Source organism: Carcharhinus amblyrhynchos, chromosome 16, assembly GCF_965287045.1.
Source record: "Carcharhinus amblyrhynchos chromosome 16, sCarAmb.v2.hapA, whole genome shotgun sequence".
NCBI classification, from domain to species: Eukaryota; Metazoa; Chordata; class Chondrichthyes; order Carcharhiniformes; family Carcharhinidae; genus Carcharhinus; species Carcharhinus amblyrhynchos.
Genome location: NC_137339.1, coordinates 5,193,628 through 5,210,573, shown reverse-complemented (window position 1 = coordinate 5,210,573; position 16,946 = coordinate 5,193,628). Strand labels below are relative to the sequence as shown.

The 16,946-nt window shown below is 46.1% G+C and overlaps 1 protein-coding gene across 4 annotated transcripts in view; it reads left to right on the top strand.

Annotated features, from left to right (window-relative positions):
* Positions 1 to 16,946, top strand: part of LOC145353793 (arf-GAP with SH3 domain, ANK repeat and PH domain-containing protein 1-like) — a 196,398-nt gene that overhangs the window by 81,176 nt on the left and 98,276 nt on the right. For 3 of the 4 annotated variants that reach the window (XM_080204606.1, XM_080204604.1, XM_080204603.1), the window contains exons 4-5: positions 13,416 to 13,487; positions 14,236 to 14,285. In XM_080204606.1, the coding sequence (XP_080060732.1) occupies positions 13,416 to 13,487; positions 14,236 to 14,285 (122 nt within the window). The remainder of the gene's footprint in view (positions 1 to 13,415; positions 13,488 to 14,235; positions 14,286 to 16,946) is intronic. The other variant, XM_080204605.1, reaches the window with a different exon arrangement.

Below are 16,946 nucleotides of genomic sequence, written 5' to 3'. Positions count from 1 at the left end.
CAGGCAAACAGTCCCTAAATTAAAATGACCCTTGTGAATTGTAATAAAAAATGACTTTGCACCAAAAGTGAGAAAGTGTGAGGTAATTCACTTTGGTAGGAATAACAGATGTGTTGAGTATAGGGCTAACGGGAGGACTTTGAATAGTGTGGATGAACAGAGGGATCTAGGTGTATGTGTACATAGATCCCTGAAAGTTGGGAATCAAGTAGATAGGGTTGTTAAGAAGGCATACAGTGTCTTGGCGTTTATTGGTAGGGGGATTGAATTTAGGAGTCGCAGCGTCATGTTGCAACTGTACACAACTCTGGTGCGGCCGCACTTGGAGTACTGTGTGCAGTTCTGGTCCCCACATTACAGGAAGGATGTGGAGGCTTTGGAGAGGGTGCAGAGGAGGTTTACCAGGATGTTGCCTGGTATGGAGGGGAGGTCCTATGAGGAGAGACTGAGGGATTTGGGGTTGTTTTCGCTGGAAAGAAGGCGGCTAAGAGGGGATCTTATTGAAACATATAAGATGATTAGAGGTTTAGATAGGGTGGACAGTGATAGCCTTTTTCCTCGGATGGAGAAAGCTAGCACGAGGGGGCATGGCTTTAAATTAAGGGGGGGTAGTTATAGGACGGATGTCAGGGGTAGGTTCTTTACCCAGAGGGTGGTGAGGGATTGGAATGCCCTGCCTGCTGTGGTTGTAAATGCGCCTAGTTTGGGGGCGTTTAAGAGATCCGTGGATAGGTTTATGGATGAAAAGGAATTGGTTTAGGTTAGAGGGTCATTTTTTTTTAACTGGTCGGCGCAACATCGTGGGCCGAAGGGCCTGTTCTGCGCTGTAATGTTCTATGTTCTATGTTCTATGTTCTAAAAGTTTAACATTCTTTGACTGAAACAGCATGAAGTTATAAGTAGCTAAACTTTCAGTTTGTGAGACTGGAACAGGATTAGTTTCAATCGAGGGAAACATAATTAAGGTGAAAATGGACAGCTGTTGAACAGAGGTTGGGTGGGAGAGGAAATGGGGAAGAAAGCAATGTTTGTGGCTAGACGCTATTACAATGGATGTTTGAATCTGCCATTTCAGCTTTCAAGCTATATGAAACTGTCAAGGCCTTGAAGCTATGGACCTTTACTGTATCTTCAAAACTTCCCACTGCCATTACTACAAAATACAAAAACTGACAATAAGAATGAAGGGTACTTTAAGTCGTGTCTGACAAATTTACTGGAGCTCAATGAGGATGTGTCTAGGGCGGTGGATAGAGGAGAGCCGGTGGATGTGGTCTTTCTGGATTTTCAGAAGGCGTTTGACAAGGTACCTCACAAGAGGTTATTGCAGAAGGTCGGGGGACATGGAGTTGGGGGTAGGGTGTTAGCGTGGATAGAGGACTGGTTGTCAAATAGGAGGCAGAGAGTGGGGGTCAATGGGTGCTATTCGGATTGGCGGTTGGTGACTAGTGGAGTGCCTCAGGGGTTGGTGCTGGGGCCTCAGCTATTTACCATTTATATAGATGATCTGGAGGAGGGAACCGAGTGCATGGTGTCGAAATTTGCTGATGACACCAAGATTGGTGGAACGGCAAATTGCGCGGAGGGTGTGGAGAGTCTGCAGAAGGATCTAGATAGGCTGGGCGAATGGGTCAGGAAATGGCAAATGGAATTTAATGTTGGCAAGTGCGAGGTGGTCCACTTTGGTAGGAATAATGGTAGGAAGGATTATTACTTACGTGGAGAAAAACTGCAGCAGGCGACGGTGCAGAGGGACCTCGGGGTCCTTGTGCATGAGTCGCAAAAACCCAGCTTGCAGGTGCAGCAGGTGGTCAGGAAGGCTAATGGGATGCTGGCCTTCATAGCGAGGGGGATTGAATGTAAAAGTAGGGAGGTCTTGCTGCGGCTGTATAGGGCATTGGTGAGGCCGCAGCTGGAGTACTGTGTGCAGTTTTGGGCGCCGTACTTACGCAAGGATATTTTAGCCTTGGAGGGAGTGCAGAGGAGGTTTACTAGGCTGATGCCGGAATTGAGGGGGTTGAGCTATGAGGAGAGGCTGAATCAACTAGGTTTGTACTCGTTAGAGTTTAGAAGAATGAGGGGAGATCTCATTGAGACGTATAAGATGATGAATGGGATGGATAGGATAGAGGTGGAGAGACTCTTCCCGCTCAGAAAGGACAGTAGGACTAGGGGGCACAGCCTCAAGATAAAGGGGGGGCGGTTTAGAACGGAGTTGAGGAAGAACTTCTTCACTCAAAGGGTGGTGAATCTCTGGAATTCTCTGCCCGTTGAAGTGGTGGAGGCTACCTCGCTAAATATTTTTAAGACGCGGGTTGATGGGTTTTTGGTAAGAGAGGGGATTAAGGGTTATGGGGAGAGGGCGGGAATGTGGAACTGAGCCACGACAGATCAGCCATGATCTTATTGAATGGCGGGGCAGGCTCGAAGGGCCAGATGGCCTACTCCTGCTCCTATTTCTTATGTTCTTATGTAACAGTTCAGGAGACTGCTCACCATCACCTTCTGAAGAGCAAGTTGGGATGGTCATTAGATGCTGGTCTAGCCTGCATCATCCACATCCCATAAATGAATTTAAAAAAAGGACAGTGAAATCTCATCCTGTTTCCAACTTTATTTTTAAATACTGAAACTAATTGCCATCTCAATGGAAACAACAAGAGATCATGGGAGATGAGTATCATCTCATCAATCAAAAGATGTCCTATGCATAATGTTCAGATGGATTTGAACAACAAAGGATAAAGAAAATTACAGCACATGAACAGGCCCCTTGGCCCTGCAAGCCTGCACCAACCATGCTGCCCAACTGAACTAAAACCCGCTATTCTACCAGGGACAATTCCCTCTATTTCCACCATTTTCATGTCAAGACGCCCCTTAAAATCATTATCGTGTCTGCTTCCGCTACTTCCCTCAGTAGTGGGTTCCTGCGAGTTCCAGGCACCCACCACCTTCTGTGTAAAAAAAAACCCGCCACGTTATGTTCGAACCTTGCTTGCAGAAATCAGCGTTACTAGAATTTTGAAATCAACAATTCATCTGCTGAAGTCACTGTTATACACCAGCAGGTTACTGCAGAAGGTCAGAGGACATGGAGTTGGGGGTAGGGTGTTAGCGTGGATAGAGGATTGGTTGTCAAATAGGAGGCAGAGAGTGGGGGTCAATGGGTGCTATTCGGATTGGCGGTTGGTGACTAGTGGGGTGCCCCAGGGGTCGGTGCTGGGGCCTCAGCTATTTACCATTTATATAGATGATCTGGAGGAGGGAACCGAGTGTAGGGTGTCGAAATTTGCTGATGACACCAAGATTGGGGGAAAGGCAAATTGTGCGGAGGGTGTGGAGAGTCTGCAGAAGGATCTAGATAGGCTGGGCGAATGGGCCAGGAAATGGCAAATGGAATTTAATGTTGGCAAGTGTGAGGTGGTCCACTTTGGTAGGAAGAATGGTAGGAAGGACTATTACTTACGGGGCGAAAAACTGCAGCAGGCGACGGTGCAGAGGGACCTCGGGGTCCTTGTGCATGAGTCGCAAAAACCCAGCCTGCAGGTGCAGCAGGTGGTCAGGAAGGCGAATGGGATGCTGGCCTTCATAGCGAGGGGGATTGAATATAAAAGTAGGGAGGTCTTGCTGCAGCTGTATAGGGCATTGGTGAGGCCGCAGCTGGAGTACTGTGTGCAGTTTTGGGCGCCGCACCTGCGCAAGGATATTTTGGCCTTGGAGGGAGTGCAGAGGAGGTTTACTAGGCTGATACCGGAGTTGAGGGGGTTGAGCTATGAGGAGAGGCTGAATAAACTAGGCTTGTACTCGTTAGAGTTTAGAAGAATGAGGGGAGATCTCATTGAGACGTATAAGATGATGAATGGGATGGATAGGATAGAGGTGGAAAGACTCTTCCCGCTCAAAAAAGACAGTAGGACTAGGGGGCACAGCCTCAAGATAAAGGGGGGGCGGTTCAGAACGGAGTTGAGGAGGAACTTCTTCACTCAAAGGGTGGTGAATCTCTGGAATTCTCTGCCCGTTGAAGTGGTGGAGGCTGCCTCGCTAAATATTTTTAAGAAGCGGGTTGATGGGTTTTTGATAAGAGAGGGGATTAAGGGTTATGGGGAGAGGGCGGGAAAGTGGAACTGAGCCACGACAGATCAGCCATGATCTTATTGAATGGCGGGGCAGGCTCGAAGGGCCAGATGGCCTACTCCTGCTCCTATTTCTTATGTTCTTATGTTCTTATGTTCTTCATGTCAGGAGTGTAGAAACTGCACTGACTGATCTTTTCCAATACGTTTGTTTGCATACATATGTAAACATGTATAATGCATAATCATGGTCTTATGGGATGGATAGGATAGAGGTGGAGAGACTCTTCCTGCTCAGAAAGGACAGTAGGACTAGGGGGCACAGCCTCAAGATAAAAGGGGGGGCGGTTTAGAACGGAGTTGAGGAGGAACTTCTTCACTCAAAGGGTGGTGAATCTCTGGAATTCTCTGCCCGTTGAAGTGGTGGAGGCTGCCTCGCTAAATATTTTTAAGACGCGGGTTGATGGGTTTTTGATAAGAGAGGGCGGGAAGGTGGAACTGAGCCACGACAGATCAGCCATGATCTTATTGAATGGCGGGGCAGGCTCGAAGGGCTAGTTGGCCTACTCCTGCTCCTATTTCTTATGTTCTTATGTTCTTATGTTCTTATTCAATTGTAACAGTAATTAAAAAGATGCATAGTAAATCATCTCTATTAACCTTCAATATGTTATTGATGAGTATAAAATAAACATGAGTGCTTTACAAAGATTCAACTTGGTTTTATTGTAATTAATTTATAAATGACCTCTTCATGAGATCATGGAAAACTTCACTTACATTATATTATCCATTCTTGTCTTTTATGCTACATATATTTATGTCTCACAGTTTATTTATATTTCTGATGATAAAATTTCTTTCTTGATCTGATCCTCTTTATAAAATCTGATATTGTGATAAAGTCTGATAATGTGATAGCAGGGCCACATTCTTAAGTATCCATCAATGTGATACTGTACCTTTAAGAAATGTGTTTGAGTCATTTTTCTTTGCAGTTTTTTTAGTAGTTTGTTCTAACACCAGTGCCACTTGGTCTGTTACCAGCCTCTATTGTTACTGCAGCAGCAGAATTGGTCTGAATTGCTAGAATGTTTGTTTTAATCTGGGCTAATGCTGTTCTGTTATTTTAGTGTTTCCCCCTGGGGTTTTGCAGAGTAGGACTTGATTAGGATGATTGACAGGCAGAGCTAGGCTTATACAGAGCTATCAAACTGAGTTGTTGTTTGGAATTGTTAGAGAGCAGTGCCTCTCTTTCTCTGAATTTAGTCATTGCGATTTGTAAAAATGAGTCTCTTTCTCTGAGATTCTGCTGTTTGGGGATGAATCTTTCTCTGAAGGTTGCTGAGAGTCATATGACAGGTGTCTTTCTGTATTTGTCCAGAGGGGTAAAATGGTGGAAACATAGCACCTATGTGAGAATATCTATTTTTGTGCTGATTTTGAAAAGGGATTTATGAGTATGAGGATACTGCTTACATTAGAACTTCAGAGATAGCTAGCTATTAAGAATTATACCTTATAATGTTTAAGTATTTTCAATTGGTAAAAGTTATGCTATTTCTTTTTGTTATATTTTAACTGTGTTGTTAAAAATAAAGTTTGTTTTTGATGGAAGCTTCCTGATAGGACAATTGAATCATACCAAGACTGAGATACCTTATGCTGACCCTAATCATAGGAGGCCATATGGCCCATTGAGCATGCACCAACTCTCCAACAACAATCCCAGCCAGGTCCTATCCCTGTAACCCCATGTATTTAACCCACTAATCTCCCTAACCTACACAGTTGGGACACCAAGGGGGAATTTACCATGGCCATTCCATCTTTGGAGTGTGGGAGGAAAGCAGAGTACCTGAAGAAAACCCACAAAGGCACAGGGAAAACTCCACACAGTCACCCAAGACCAAAATTGAACCTGGATCCCTGGTGCTGTGAGGCAGCAGAATGCCAAAATCAAAAAAAATTGGGATCTAGGTTAACTCTATAACATACCTTAGAGTTTCTGATGTGGTCTATTACACCAGAAAGATGAATTTTAAGATATTGGTTCAAGCCTTCCATAGAGCAGCAATCACCATCAGACAGCTACTCTGGATGAATGTGTAAGTAGGTAAGGGTGGTGAGGTAATGGGGTAGAATGGGTGAGGCAAGTGGATAATGGGGTAGGCAGGTAAGGTGAGGTCAGACCAGACCAATGGGAGGGAGAGAGAGATCAAGAGGGGAAGTTGGGTAGTGAGGTTGGGTGATGAGGAGATGTTAGGTTAGGGAGTGTGGATGGGCGGCAGTTGTCGGGGGGGTGGTAGAGGTTAGCCAGGAAGTCAAAGGGGGAGTCAGGTATGTCAGTTGTATAATTACCCAGGAGCTAGAATGCTATTTCTGAATCAAACATTTTCAGGGTAACTATTTAAAGAAGTAAGTTGGAACCTTCCAAAGTCTCCAATTGTAATTCAGAATCAGAGATATTTTTAGAGAGCCTTGGCAAGATCCAATTCCTGGATTCCTGTCCCCGTTTCCAGTTCTACAATTTTTGCCAGCACAGGGTAAGGCTGATGGTAGCGAGCACTACCTGGACGGCTTCAGTTGTGGAAATAGGCATCTCATAACCTCCACAATTTTCATGGAGTCAGGCTAGGTTCTCCATGATTTGTAGTTCACTGCCTTCAAAAGAGCCATGAACCATATTCTGGATTTGGGAAACTTTTTCAAAAAATGCTGGGGACAATAATCCCAGCCAGCATAGTGGGCCGGGAGACATCAGCAGGGACTGTTTTGCGGGCTTCTCACTGGGCAGCATGGCTGCTGCAAGTCTCCCAGCCAAAGATTTCCAGCATAATCAGCTCCACACCAGAAATCAGTGCAGAGCTGATTACAAGAAGGAAATCAGCATTTCCGTTTCGCTAGCGGGCCCGGGACTGAAATGTCCAGGCCAACTAACATTTCCCACCCCTGCTGGAAGTGGTTCACTCCAGCAGGGTTTACTACTGCACCCCACTAATGGGGAACAGACAGCCGCCCTGTTGGAGGGAAGAGAGGCCATTGAAGCCCCAGGAGGTCAGAGGTAATGGGAGTGCCCCTTGGGTAGTGCCTGGTACCCTGGCACTGCCCAAGGCACAAACTGGCATTGCCTGAGGGGCACCCTGGTACTACCCACCAGGCATCAGAGAATGCCAATGGAGTGGAGCCAGAGGAGCAGGGCATATTGAGGCCAGGACCTGTTGGGGGCAGGACCTATTGGGGGAGGGCAATCAGTTGGGATGGGGGGACCTGCTGCCATTCTGCACTGGGATTGCAAGTAGAGGGAGGGAAAAGGTGTTTGGGGCTGGCCGTCCAGGTATGTGGAGGGGCAGATCATTGATGCTAAGGTGTCAGGGCTGCTAGGGGCACGGAGTCAGGAAGTCAGGGAGATTAGGACTGGTTAGGTGGGTGGTCAGGGAGATTGGCATTGGCCAGTGGTTAGGGATGGGGGTTAGCGGGGCTTGCTCAGAGAAATCAGGGAGTGGGGGCAAAAGGTCAGTAATGGGGAGGTTGCGGATATAAGAACATAAGAACATAAGAAATAGGAGCAGGAGTAGGCCATCTAGCCCCTCGAGCCTGCCCCGCCATTCAATAAGATCATGGCTGACCTGAAGTGGCTCAGTTCCACTTTCCTGCTTTCTCCCCATAACCCTTAATCCCCTTGCCTACCAAAAACCTATCTACCCGCGTCTTAAATATATTTAGCGAGGTAGCCTCCACCACTTCAACGGGCAGAGAATTCCAGAGATTCACCACCCTTTGAGTGAAGAAGTTCCTCCTCAACTCCATTCTAAACTGCCCCCCCCCCTTATCTTGAGGCTGTGCCCTCTAGTCCTACTGTCCTTTCTGAGCGGGAAGAACCTCTCAACCTCTACCCTATCCATCCCCTTCATCATCTTATACGTCTCATTAAGATCCCCCCTCATCATTCTAAACTCCAACGAGTACAAGCCCAGTCTATTCAGCCTCTCTTCATAGCTCAACCCCCTCATCTCCGGTATCAGCCTAGTGAACCTCCTCTGCACTGCCTCCAAGGCCAAAATATCCTTGCGCAAGTGCGTCAACCAAAACTGCACACAGTACTCCAGCTGCGGCGTCACCAGTGCCCTGTACAGTTGCAGCAAGACCTCCCTACTCGTATATTCAATCCCCCTCGCTATGAAGGCCAGCATCCCATTCGCCTTCCTGATCACCTGCTGCACCTGTAGGCTGGGTTTTTGCGACTCATGCACAAGGACCCCCAGGTCCTTCTGCACTGTAGCGTGCTGCAGCTTTTCGCCCTTTAAATAATAGTCCCTCCTACTATTATTCCTGCCAAAGTGGATAACCTCATACCTGCCAACATTGTATTCCATCTGTCAGGTCCTCGCCCACTCGCTCAGCCTATCTAGATCCCTCTGCAGACTTTCTACACCCTCCGCACAATTTGCTTTTCCACTTATCTTTGTGTCATTAGCAAATTTCGACACCCTACACTCAGCTCCCTCCTCCAGATCATCTATATAAATGGTAAATAGCTGAGGCCCCAGCACCGATCCCTGGGGCACTCCACTAGTCACCAAACGCCAATCCGAATAGCACCCATTGACACCTACTCTCTGCCTCCTATTTGACAGCCAATCCTCTATCCACGCTAATACCTTACCCCCAACTCCATGCCCCCTAACCTTCTGTACAACCTTTTGTGCGGCACCTTATCAAACGCTTTCTGAAAATCGAGAAGCACCACATCCACTGGTTCCCCTCCGTCCACCGCACTAGACACATCCTCATAGAATTCCAATAAATTCGTCAGATACGACTTCCTCTTAACGAATCCGTGCTGCGTCTGCTCTATCAAACAATTCTTCTCAAGGTGCCTCACTATTTCTTCTTTGATGACAGATTCAAGCATTTTTCCTATAACAGACGTTAAACTAACTGGCCTATAATTCCCTGCCTTTTGCCTGCTACCATTTTTAAACAGCAGCGTATCATTAGCCGTTTTCCAATCTTCCGGCACTTCCCCGGAATCCAGCGAGGTTTGGAAAATAACCACTAAGGCATCTACTATCACCTCTGCCATTTCCTTCAGAACCCTGGGATGCATTCCATCTGGTCCTGGGGACTTGTCCTCCATCAGTCCTGCTAGTCTATCGAGCACTACCTCTCTAGTGACAGTGATCGCATTCAGGCCCTCAACTCCTACCATCCTTCTATCTTTAATACCCGGCAAACTATTCGCGTCCTCCTCCGTGAAGACTGAAGCAAAAAACTTATTTAAGGCCTCAGCCATTTCCTCATCCCCCACCACTAAATCCCCCCTCTCATCCTCTAATGGTCCAACATTTACCCTAGCCAGCCTCCTCCTCTTTATATATTTATAAAAACTCTTACTATCCTTTTTTATATTTAGCGCTAGTTTAGCTTCATAGTCTATCCTTCCTTTCTTTATCAACTTCTTCATCATTCTTTGTTGATTTTTAAACCTCTCCCAATCCTCTACTCGCCCGCTACTTTTAGCTACTCTAAACACATCAGCTTTTAATTTAACACTCTCCTTTATTTCCCTCGTTAACCATGGCTGATTATCCCTTCTCCTACGATCCTTCTTTACCATCGGAATAAATTTCTGCTGAGCACCAAGAAAGATCTCCTTAAAGATCCTCTACTGTTCCTCAGCAGTCTTACCGACCAATCTGCGCCCCCAATCTACATTTGCCAATTCCTCTCTCATCCTATCATACTCCCCTCTGTTCAAACAGAGGACACAGGTCCGGGATCCTACTTTCTCATCCTCCATCTGCATCAAAAACTCAACGATACAATGATCACTCTTCCCAAGAGGATCCCTCACAACAAGGTCCCTGATTCTACCTGCCTCATTACATAACACCAGATCTAAGATAGCTCGCTCCCTTGTCGGCTCCAACACACACTGTTCAAGGAAACTATCCCGGCAGCATTCCAAGAACTCCTCCTCGAGCCCACCGCGTCCAACATGGGTTGACCAATCAATATGTAGATTGAAATCCCCCATAATTATCACCGTTCTATTTCTGCATGCATCATTTATTTGCGTGTTTATAGCCCGCCCCACCTCCAGGTCATTATTTGGGGGCCTATAGACCACACCCACCAGCGTCTTCCTCTCCTTGCTGTTCCTTATCTCCACCCACAACGATTCCACGTTCTGCTCTTTGGCGCCTATATCTTCCCTTACTACCATCCTGATACCATCCTTAATCAGCAGAGCTACCCCTCCCCCCTTTTCCTCCCGTCTATCCTTCCTAAACACTTGATACCCCTGGACATTCAGCTCCCAGTCCCCGTCACCCTGCAACCACGTTTCTGTAATGGCCACCAGATCATATCCATTTGTGCTGATCTGCGCCACCAGCTCATTCACTTTGTTCCGAATGCTTCGTGCATTCAGATAAAGTGTCTTTATCCCAGCCTTTATCTGGACCCTATTTGAAGGAACCCTACCAACCTTTCTCATGCCCCCTACTCCCTTTATTATTGGGACATCCTTGACCTCTTCCTGTACCTGTACCCTCTCTTTTACTTTAGGCACTGTAATTTCACCTACCCTTGCACCCTCCCCCCCCACTAATTAGTTTAAAGCCCTATCTACAGTCCTAGTTATACGATTCGCCAGGACTCTGGTCCCAGCACGGTTCAGACCAACACCATCCCATCTGGACAGGTCCCACCTGCCCCATTACTGGTGCCAATGCCCCATAAATTCAAACCCATTCCTCCCACACCAATCCCTGAGCCACCCATTCATCTCTTTAATCCTATCTACCCTACGCCCATCTGCACACGGTTCAGGTAGTAATCCAGAGATAACCACCTTGTCAGTTCTGCTTTTTAATTCCATTCCCAGCTTTGTTTACTCCCTCTGCAGATCCTTAGTCCCCAATTTGCCGATGTCGTTGGCACCCACATGTACCACAACGACCGGATTCTCACCCTCCCACTCCAGGATCCTCTGCAGCCCAGATTAGACATCATGGACCCAAGCACCAGGCAGACAACACACTCTTCTGTGTTCTTTTTCATTGTGACAAAAGACACTGTCTATACCCCTAACTACATTATCCCCAATTACCATTACATTCCTCTTTACCTCTTCCTCTTTGTCTTTGTCCTGTGTCTGCATCACTGTACCGTGGGCAGTTTGCTTGTCAACCTTACAGCCCTCATTCTTGTCCACACCGGGAGCAAGAACCTCAAACCTGTTGTGCAGATTGAGAGGCTGAGGCATTTGGGTCACCCCCTCCTTCCTCCCCACTCCCCCCTCCTTCCTCCCCACTCCCCCCCTCCTTCCTCCCCACTCCCCCCTCCTTCCTCCCCACTCCCCCCTCCTTCCTCCCACCCTTCCTCCCCCCAGCAACCCCCTCTTGTTCCTGACCCTTAGAGTGAGCCAGTCTAGGGGGTGTGGACGTCTCTTGCACCCCATTATCTTTGGTACACTCCCTCCCCCTGATGAGCCTCAGTGTCTGAAGCTCAGAGGCCAGCTCATCTACTTTGAGCTGGAGCTCCTCTAGCAACCAACACTCACTGCAGACATGGTCACTGGGAAGGACCCTGGGGTCCACCAGCTCACACATCATACAGAAACAGCACATCACATGCCCCTCCATCACACTGTCTTAGGAATTACTCAACACAGTTAACAAGTCAAACTTACCTGGCCCTTTTCTCCCAAGCCCTTTGACCCTAAGCCCTTACAGCCCACTCTGCTTCCCTCTCACTCCACTGCCCGCTGTCTACAGCAGGCCTCCTTTTAAACCTAGCGCGGTTTAAAAAAAATCCCTTCCCACAAATCCCCGTGACCCACTTCATTTGTAGTTTTAAATCCAAAAACGTTACTGAGCCCGTAAAAATGTTTTTTAAAGGTAATCTCTTACCTTACTGTGTGCGACCTTCACTCCGCCCGCTCCAGTGAACAATGATCTGGCCAATGATCAGGATGCCAGCAGTGTGGGGCCACTGCGCATGCACCGATCTCTGTGCTGACGTCTAGGCGCATCCACAGTGGTCCGCTCAGCGCTATGATGCTGGCCTCTCAGGTAGCAATAGACCCTACCCCTTGATTTCCAGAGTGAATTATCCTGAGGAGCTCTAAAATGGACAGTGTCAGGGATTCATTCTGGAAATCACGCGAGAAAAACCAGTGGGGTTTACTCCCATTTTCCCATAAATTTCCCACAGACTTAGAATTTTTTTGGGAGAATCCCGGCCACTGTTCCTACAACTGTACAAAGGAGACCCTCCAAACTGGTGAAGAAGCATCCAAGAAGATGCCACCCATTTCAAACGTCTCTGTTAGGCCTGGGTGGAGACCAAGCACAAACAGTGAAAGAAGCATACAATACCTGAGCGTACAACCTACCTGCTCATCAAACACTACCTTCTCTGCCTGTAGCAAAGTGTGCTGATTCAGTATTGGATTTTTTAGTCAGTGTAGGACCTGCAACCTCTGTGTGGAAGAAAGCCATCCTCAGTCCAAGGGACTGCCTAAGAAAATGAAGACAAAAGTGTTGATCTGCTAGATCATTAACAAAAATCTATTGATCCCAGAATAAAAATGTTAATTAAAATATACATTTTATTTCAAATTATATGGAACAGATCCAGAAGGTAAATACTTTTTTTCCTCACTATTTGTTCATTCACATCTACTGTTCCAAGGCTACTAGTTACCATTTGCTATCATATTCAGGAGTCGTTATTATTTTACAAGTTTTGCCAGTGAGTGTTGGCAGACAATTTGACTGCAAGGGCAATATTCAAGCCCAATTCTGTCCTATTTGTAAAGACTATAGCGAGACCCACGATGCAGACCTCTTAGAATGCGAGCTCCCTGATTAAGATAGTAATGCCTTGTCCAATCAGAGAGCCCTGCTTGTAGATATGTTGTGGAGTGTCAGGGTTACTGACACTCCAGCTTTACACTCTGTATGCGGAAGTACCTGAGTGTTGCTGACTATGTAAATAAATCTAGATTTAGTGACAGGACACTGGACTTGGAAGAGTTATTTCACTATTCATGCATCCAAATGACTAAACTTGCAGTGGAGTCGACTATTACCAGAAGAAGGAACCTTGCCAGATTCTCCCTTCTTTATTTCTTCAAATTATGGCAAACTGGAGATTGAACCTCTGTTCAGCCACCCATTTAATAAAGTCAGTGGACCATCAGAGGAGAGCATTAATTGTGTTTAAAATATTTAACTTTACATCTGCCTTCTGCCTTTTACCTTAGTCAATTTCATTTATTTGTTCTGCATTATCATTCAATGCTGATGTGTTTTTTTCCTCCTTCAGTTGCAGAGTGTGAATCATATTGTCTTTTTCCTGAACTCTCTGCTGAAAGGAGAACTGAAAGGAGTCAAGGGGGTGAGGCAACATTGACTGTTTTTACAAAAAAACTAATGAAGTAGGAGCTCGGTTATGTAGCAGTTAATGAGTAATGTGCTGGTTTTGCAATTCTTCTGATGGTAGTTGTAGGTCATTACTTACGTAGAAGTAAGTAGAACCATTTAAAAAAAATCTATTGCAGCAGTAAACCATACAGACCAGAGTCTGATTGCCAGTGTGGACTGAATTTGCTGAACTCAGCCAAGGCAGCAACTGAGACACTAAATCAGCCAATGCACCCTGAGCAGTGAAAAATCAGTCAGTTTTGATACACTTCATGACTATCCATTGACCCCCTGCAGAAAAGTGTTTGTTTGTGGTCAGTGATCCAGGAATAGACTCAACCCCAATACTTCCGTTAACTCATGTCTAGGTTCACCACACAGACTGCAGCAAGTTAAGAAGGCAGCTCCTCACCACTTTTATAAAAGCAATTTCAGGATGGCAGTGAATGCTGACCTTCACAGTAATACCTACATTCCGTGAAGAAATAGAAGAACAAGTGTGCAGTCACAGCCATGATTGGGTCACAGTGGTGATGCGGAAAATAAACTTGCAACAAATGTAGTGCATCTAATATTTTAAGGATATTTTCTACTTAGCACTAGAATTTGAAACATGAACTGTATTGACGCAAGCATTTCAGCTAATACAATCCTAATCACATCATTGTTATAAGACTAAATTTTATTTAGTGCTTGTTGTTGCTTTTTCCATTTTTTTGCAGGATTTAAAGAAGCCCTTTGAAAAAGCTTGGAAAGATTATGAAGGCAAATTGTGAGTTTAAAAAATATCTAATTATCTTGTTCTAAATGAGTGGAAATGCATTTTATTTTCTCTTTTGCTCCCTTTTGTTCTTTGACAGCTACCTATCGTAGCTCATAGAATGATATAAATCAGAAGACCTGATATAAATCAGAAGACCATTCAGCCCATCATGCCTATGCCAGCTCTTTGAAAGAGCTACCTAATTAGTCCACTTCCCAGCTTTTCCCTCAAACCTGAAGATTTGTTTATATTTATATGTATATTCAATTCCCATTTGAAAACTATTATTGAATTCTTTTCTACTGCAATACATTTAAGATATTTTGCTGCATTAAAAATCGTATTGTCCATCACGCTGAAATTACTTTGATAAAGATAATGTTAAATTCTTGAAGAATTCCCCAAGAAATCGATATGCAAAACAACGTACAATGCATGTTGGCTGATGATTCTTGAGAAAATCTTTTTCCTTTTTCTCCTATCTGCCATAAAAAAGGATGAGCTTTTGTCTGTGTCTTGATTTCCTTGAATGATGCTTTAATTATCCCACATGAACAAATCTGATCAACATTTTCACCAGATGCAGTTTGGCATTATAAATTGGCTGAAGTGTGATTAAAATCAGAATGCTGGAAAAATCTGACAGCAACTATAAGGAGAGAGAACAGAGTTAAGGGGCGGGATTTTATGGCCTCTCTTATCCTGAAACTGTAAAATCCTGCCTGCAGTCAACAGACCCTCCCACTAGACCCCCTGTTTCTAACCACTAGATGGTGGGGACGGGGCTTAAATCACCAGCCAGTTTGATGTAGAAGCAGAGGGAACGATTGCGCATGTGTAAGCTTCTGTGGCTGAAAATGCGCAATTGCAACAGAGGCTCCCCCCCCCACAACGATCACGGACCCCACACCTCCCAAAAGTATCACTCCCGCGCCCGCCTCCTCGTCGCCCAGATTGATTGCCCCTTCCCCCGTCCCACTGCCGATCACAACTGCAGAGTGGCAGCCCCCTCCTGCCCCAATTGATGGGCAATGCCAGGGTTCCCAGTGGGCAGTGCCTGGGTGCCAGGCTGGCACTGCCTAAAGGGAATCCCCAATCTTTTCCTCTTGCCCACGCCTTCCCCAGGGGGTCTCAATGGCCTCCGGTTTTACTGGTGAGGCCAACATGACTGTTTGGCCATTCGTGGGGACCAGGTGTTTTCCTCACCAATAGAACCTCTGCTAGTGAGGCCACAAAGACAAGTCAGCAGGATGATTGCAACCCAGGCTCAATAAATCCATGGAAATAGTAATTTAAATATATTTAAATAAGTTATTCAGTCTCCTGCCGGAAATGAAGATTGTGAGAGGTGAGAAATTGGATGGTAAAATCTCAGCCTTTATTTTGGTATGGTTGGGTATCTGGAGCAGAAGTACATCCGTCTGAATTTGTGGAGCCAAGCTTCCTCCTGGCCACACGCAAATGAAGAGCAAACAGCCTTTGTGATTTTCTTCAGCTGCATCACCAGCTGAGGCTGATCAGAATTTGCATACATAGCAGGCTCTACCCAGTTCACCCAAAGTGGATATTGCATAAAACCAATTTAGGCAAGTGAACTGTAACCTTAAGTATCTTAAACACTGTGTCTGATGATTTGGCCAATCATAATAAGAAATATATATTTTGAGGTGAAGATAACAAACAAAGAACAACCCAGCACGGGAAACAGGCCCTTCGGCCCAACCAGCCCATGCCGCCGCATCCTCCTACACCTACCCTGCCCTGCGTGTATGCGAGTGGAACCCCTAACGTAGCCAGATTCAGGGGAGAATAGTGTCAATTTGGTATACCAATCAGCCTAAGAGCACATCTTTGGGGTGTGGGAGGAAACCGGAGCGCCCGGAGGAAACCCGCGCAACCACAGGGAGAATGCGCAAACTCCCACAGACACAGGCCCAAATCCATGTATCTGCATAGCTAGATGACCAAATTCGTTATCTAGAGTCAAATACAGAAAATGCTGGAAAATGTCTGCAGGTCTGATAGTATCTGTGGAAAGACATCAGAGTTGACGTTTAGAGTCTGGATCCAGGTCATTTGGGAAATAGTCCAGAGGGTCCACCAGCAGATCTTCGACTCCAGCCAGACAGCAGCACAGAGGAGGGATTCATGAACACCAAAATGGGAGAAATGTTACAGTGCTGACCCACTTCCAGACATATACACCTCAATGGGACCGAGTTCTAGAATAGCCTTGGGATCGCAATCTTCTGAACACAACAGACTTTCAGACACGCAGGGGCAGGGACCTTCCGGGGTACCATCATTTGGAGCATTGCAGGAGGCCAGGATTCTGCTGAATCCCAGTCAGATGTTGTGCCTCTGGACTCATGCCTCAGTTACTGGAGCTCCAGAGGCAAACTTGGGAAAATCAGAAAGGCATGTCTGGTAGGTACATTCCTTGAATTGAAAGTCTGCATGGAGGAGTTCATCCGTCTTATATCTGAAGTAATTGTGCCAATAATTGCAATTCACCGTGGTCAGTACAGCTAGCGTGGCATCTGCCATGCAGACCTTGGTGCAAGACCTTTGTCTTACTGTAGCATTTGCACTCCATTGGGCAGACACTTTCTAGGATTTGTCAGTGCAAACACCAGAGGATGGCAGGGCTCCTGGGCTCTTTCCAGCTCC